Genomic DNA, 5,579 nt, shown 5'->3' with positions numbered 1-5,579 from the left:
CTGGGCCCGTTCGCCGGGCAGGAGTGGGGCTGGAGGGGGGCGGAAAGGCCCGTTCGCCGGCCAGGAGGGGAGCTTGGGGGGGGAAGCCGGGACGCGCTTTCTGTGTGTGCGGAAGATGGCCGCTCAGGAGACGCTGGCTGAGATGACTGGCTCCCTCCCCTCCCAGCCACCCAGCCAATGGCAGGCCAGGTTCGCTGAGGGAGCCAGTCATTGGAGGCAGCTCTTCTGAGTGGCATTTTTTCCGCCCATACACTAACGGGGCGCATTTTAGAATTCTGGCACCCACTACTCTTTTATAATAAGGGAGAGATAGGTGGGAAATGGCTAGATACTGGGCAAGGATAATGTGTAATAGTGCTTATGATCTGATGCTGTGTTGCCTGTTGGCAATGGGAATGCAAACAAAGCAAATGTTATTTTACTGAAGATACCAGGGATTCAACTGGAGACTTTCTACCACTAAGGCACAGCCTCTCCCCAAAGCTATTATATTTATAGTTACATTTTTATCTCACCTTTCTTCAAAGAAGCACAGAACAATGGAGGTGATCCCTCCATTCTCCTCACAATGACCATATGAAGTTAAGTTTGTTTGAAATACAGTGACTAGCTCAAGGTCTCCTGTGAGCTTCAGGACTGAGGAGGGATTTGAACTTAGGTCTCTATAGACTCACCAACACCTAGCTACTTTATCCCACTGATTTTCTCATGTAGCTCAGAACTGTGTGGTAGTACCACAGCCTCAGATAGAAGTGTCTCCCGACCAATGCTCCCTCTAAGCTGTGGCGTCTTGTGAGCAAAAATTCTACTTTCTGAGCTACTGGCATTAAAGCTGTGAGCCAGCAGTTTGGCTATTGCATAAACTAGTTTGCTCTGGAGCCATCCTTCCTGAGCTAAGACAAAAATGTGTGAGCCGGAGGCTAAAAAACTGTGAGCTAGCTCACACTAACTCAGCTTAGAGGGAACACTGCTCCCGACCCTTCAGCCTAAGAACAAGTCAAGGGTGAAATCTGGGAGTCACATACATGGCAAAGCATATATTCTGTCATTGAGATATGGTCCCTTGGGGGGGTGGAATATAGGGATGGGCATTTTCCCAAACTGGGAATTAAACCTAAGCAACAGTAGTGAGGATGCAAAATCCAGACAATTGCATTTGTGATCATTTGCTCCCTTGAGATGGAAGCTGGGAATGAGCACCTCTGAAATATTAATAATTGCTAATAGGTCCTTGTCACATGAGGCATGCATTGTGATGATACCCCCCTTCTTCCCCCAATGTGGGGGAGTTAATTGAATCAATGAAGTGAACAGCACAGCCATCTAGCATATGCTGACTTTCTGATCAGCCCCAGTCATTACTGCAGGACCCTTTGTCAATCATCGTCGCTTGATTACACCACTTGGCCTGTGAGGGGATTTGATGGGAAGTGTCCAATGAGGGCCCAAGCTGTTTCCAAAGCCAGCTTTGCAAAGCTCCAGATAAAAAGGGGGCTTCCATTAATACAGCAAGAAAGGTTAGGACGAGAGAGGCGTAACGGCAAATCTGGAAAGAGGTAAGGTGATAGTTTTTGCTGAGGCTTAGAGAACAGATGGGCCCCCAGGAGGTTCTGTGCATGGTAACATAAGAGCTGTTTCATTACAGGAATATGGATGTTATGTGTGCTGAAGTTGACATATTTGTATTAGAAGGGATACTTGTGCATGCTCTCAGAAGTTAGGGAGGCATTCTCTGTTTAAACCTGACAGCTATTAGTTTGCAGTCTGGCTGACAGTTTCTCAGCTTCTACTTCAGTGGTTCTTCCTGCGTCTGATTTTGGACCTAAGTTATTGGAGAAGTAGTTTCATGTTTGTGGGTGCAATTTAACTGTTTTTGCAGCAAGGTTCCTGCAGAACAGCATCTTTTTAAATCTCATTTGGTGAGATTTTGCATTCTCTGCACCCAAGGGAACAGCAAACGGCAGGCGGCTGAGCTAATGTAGCGAAATGATGGGAAATAATGCATGGTGATGACGTTGCCAGCCGTGCACACAGGTGTTAAAGGGACAGCTGCAACATAAGAGAGCTCCCCCAAAAGATTGCAAAGAGCTTTTGAACACTGTACGGTGATAACAGTTTCAGAGTTACAGGCTTTTTCTGTGCCTTTGTGAACCCGGCTGCAAACCTCAGCACATCAAAGAGTTCCATCTTTTCCTTCGGCCCTTAAACAGAAGGGAGAAAAGAGTGAGTAGCAGCAGCTGTTAGGAAATATGGCCCATTTGTTTGACGATGCCGCACTGGGAATGAGATCTAGTTCATCCATAAGTGATCCTGTACAGTGACAGGGGAGTGTGGAGGATTTAGAAGCAGGAGAAAATAGCTGACCAGTTTAACATGGCATGCAATTATTATTATTTTAAAAAGAGGCATGCTAACAATGGTCATGTCTAGAAGCAGAGAGAGAGAGAGAGTTAGTTCATGAAGTTTTAAAGAAATAAGAACTATCTTAATTAACAATGTGATTATATTTTTCTGTCATTTCTTAGCCTGAATTATAGTAGTAAGGCCCGACATGATGGCCCTGTTATCATAAACAACAGATGAAGTAGTGCCTGGACTGTACACCACTGCAGCTGGGGAGACTTACATGATTAAATGCTTCTCTGTGTAAAAACGTTCCTTGTGCATTAAAGACACAGGACAGGGAGAAATAGCTGGCTACCCCTCTTCCTGGTGCACTAGTGTAGCGAATGTTTTATATGGAGGAAGATTTACCCATGTGAACCTCCAGCTGCAATCTGAAGTAGTACAGTTCAAATACAGACTTACCCCTTTGTCTGCTGTTTGTGAGAACTAGTCCAATGTTACAGCATGGTAGGACTGATTTTTGGAAAGAACCTTTTCTCTATTTGCTAAGCTTGATGCTTCGATTCTGCAAAGATTTGGGTGTACCTCTTTGAAATATCATCTGCAATAGTCCTTGGTGGGTGATTCCTTGTAATAATACATGTGATTCTTTGTGTGTCATGAGAACATAGTGCAATTGATGAAGTCTTGTTTCTCATGTCATCAGTTCTTAAGAGGCAAAAACAGGGTATTGAAATCCTAATTTATTTGCCAAATCTTATATTATTGTTTTTTATAAGCAGGTTTTAGAAATAAAAATAGTATCTGTTACCAAAATGTGCTAGAAGCAGTTTGACAGCTGCTGGTGCCTCAAAAAGAAAAGGGAAAAAAAGGAAATCCACTCTAATGTGTGATACTTAGCTCCACTTACAACTCACAAGTGGTACAGAGCACAAGTGGTAACAGAGGTCTCCTCTTTTTATTTTCTTCTGTTTCTTCTTCAGCACTAATTTGGTGCTGTTTTCTTCTCCCAACAGCTATCCATGAAGGAGGTTGGGGACGGACTGCATGAACAGATGAACTGCATGATGGGTGCTCTGCAAGAGCTGAAACTCCTCCAGGTCCAGACAGCCTTGGAGCAACTGGAGATTTCGAGCAACCCAAACCAGGTTTCAGGAATTGGCGAGCATCAGTATTGTCAGAGCAAGAAAGAAGTGCCAAGGTTAAGACATGAAGTCAGCAGGCAGAGTGAGAAACTGCTGGAAAAGAGTTCTTTGGAGAGTGGTAGCTCTCCAGGTTTTTTATGCTCTGCTCAGATGCCACAGCCCACTGGCCCACTTTACCATATTGCATTTCCACATAGTACCCATGGGCACATGACTTCATCCCTTAGTGGCAGCATCAGCAGTGGCAATTGCTGTCGTGCCAGTGGACCTCCATCAACAGTGAGCACAGCAGAGTACCACTCACCAAGGACACTTGAATCCTCCAGTGAGCATATGTCTAGAAACTGGTTTTCTCATGATACAAGCAGCCTGTCTGAGAGTAAGTTTGGATGCCAAGAGTGTCAGTTCTCCGATGAGACCAATGATTGGACTTCTTCACTGATGTCTCAAAGCAGGAACCGACAGCCTCTAGTCTTGGGTGACAACATCTTTGCTGATTTGGTTGGGAACTGGTTGGATTTGCCTGAGATAGACAAGAAAGGGGAGAAGAGTGAGACTTTATCAGGCAGCAAATCCCAAGAGTTCTACAGAAAGTTTTCCCTCACAGCCAATATATTCAAGAAATTTTTAAGGAGTGTCCGACCGGATCGAGACAGATTACTTAAGGAGAAGCCTTGCTGGCTGCCAACAGAAGACAAAGAGGCTGAAATCTTAAAGAGGCCCAAAAAAGTAAACAAACAAAAGGGAACCTTTTACTTCCCAGTTCATGGGAACATATCAAACACTCATGACAAAGCTGAAAGGTGCCAAAAGAAGGAAACCAGCAAGGCCAAGACCAGACATTGTGCCAAGAAGACCCATAATGCAATAGACCACAATCAGTCAGGATTTGATTTTAACACAGCTGTGTGGGTCTGAGTTCCAGTAGCTCATCTCCTTTGCCAAACTGGTCTGTTGCAAACCAGATTGGGAAAGGTGTGAGAGAGATCTGCCATGCATGGATTGGGATGAGGAAAAGGCAAGGGTGTCCCTAGAAATGGATAGTTGGCACAAATCACATCCACAAATACAGCTTTAAGGAGAACTATGCCTGTTTGAAAAAGGAATTTGCGATAAAGTGCAGAACCTCTCCAGACCTGAAACGTGATCATCTTTCCCAGTCTGAGGGCCAGAGGAGTGTCTTAATCAGTCAATTCCTCTGTTTTACCATCTCCTACAGGCTTCTAGTTTTCCACCCACACATATTCAGTTCATTTCTAATTCAGGTAGCAACAGAATGTTAGGTAATCAATGTGTGTGTGCGTATGTGTGTGTTTAATTTTTGTGTGTGTTGAATTCTGCTTTTCCTTGTGTGCACTACATCCTGGATTAAGCACCAGGTAAATGAATAAGCACTTGATGGTTCGATTGAGAGTGAGGCTTGAGTTTTCTCTCACTGCAGGACTTGAACAATGGCCGAGTGAAATTGTCTTGGCCCAGTCATTGCACTGAGTACTGATTGCTCTTTTCTAAAGTATTCTCTCTGGCCCACCTGCTGTGGTCTGTACTATCCTTGGATGTATCTGAGGAGTGTTGTGTAGTGAGTAGCCATCCCATTGCTGCCACTGTGAGGTTACCAGAAGTTTTTCACCCCTTCATGTTGCCCTCAAAGCCTTAAAACTCAGATTCCACACTGAGGTCCCCGGTTGCAATAGGCCCTTCCCTAGTTTTGTTTGCATATCTTGTGTATAGATTTAGTCTTGTGATAATTAGTTCTCCAGCAGTCAGCTCTCCAAGAATGTACTAATAAAGTGACGTTCCTGTCTCCAAATGTGGTTTGGTGGAATTGTTTGTACATTATGGGAAACCTGTTGAATACTTCTACTTGAATAGCAGAAGTATAGGCATAGCAGAAGCGGAAAGATATATAACAAACCAAATAAGGACCATAGTTACAACTTGATTGGGCTAGGTCTGTGGTCCATCTGTGCTATATCCCATCTTACTTACCTCACTGAACATATTTAGAACCCAGATGTTAGCACTTTAATCTTGAGCTGGAGTCTTAGACAGATGAAAAGCCTGAAGATTCAGATACAAATGAAAAAT

General features: G+C 44.1%; 1 protein-coding gene across 1 annotated transcript; it reads left to right on the top strand.

Annotated features, from left to right (window-relative positions):
- The first annotated feature begins 1,508 nt into the window (after positions 1-1,508).
- On the top strand, positions 1,509-5,253 carry FAM212B (family with sequence similarity 212 member B). Its single transcript, XM_015413425.1, has 2 exons — positions 1,509-1,556; positions 3,363-5,253. The coding sequence occupies exon 2, from the start codon at positions 3,369-3,371 to the stop codon at positions 4,407-4,409; it is 1,041 nt and encodes a 346-aa protein (XP_015268911.1). The 5' UTR covers positions 1,509-1,556; positions 3,363-3,368; the 3' UTR covers positions 4,410-5,253.
- The last annotated feature ends 326 nt before the right edge of the window (positions 5,254-5,579 follow it).

Source organism: Gekko japonicus, unplaced genomic scaffold, assembly GCF_001447785.1.
Source record: "Gekko japonicus isolate JY-2015 unplaced genomic scaffold, Gekko_japonicus_V1.1 scaffold1043, whole genome shotgun sequence".
Classification (NCBI taxonomy): domain Eukaryota; kingdom Metazoa; phylum Chordata; class Lepidosauria; order Squamata; family Gekkonidae; genus Gekko; species Gekko japonicus.
The sequence above is the reverse complement of the archived record's forward strand: the minus strand, read 5'-3'. Positions and strand labels throughout refer to the sequence as shown.

Excerpts from the sequence above, each read along its gene's own strand:
- FAM212B (XM_015413425.1), top strand. The coding sequence starts at position 3,369 with ATGAAGGAGGTTGGGGACGGACTGCATGAACAGATGAACTGCATGATG.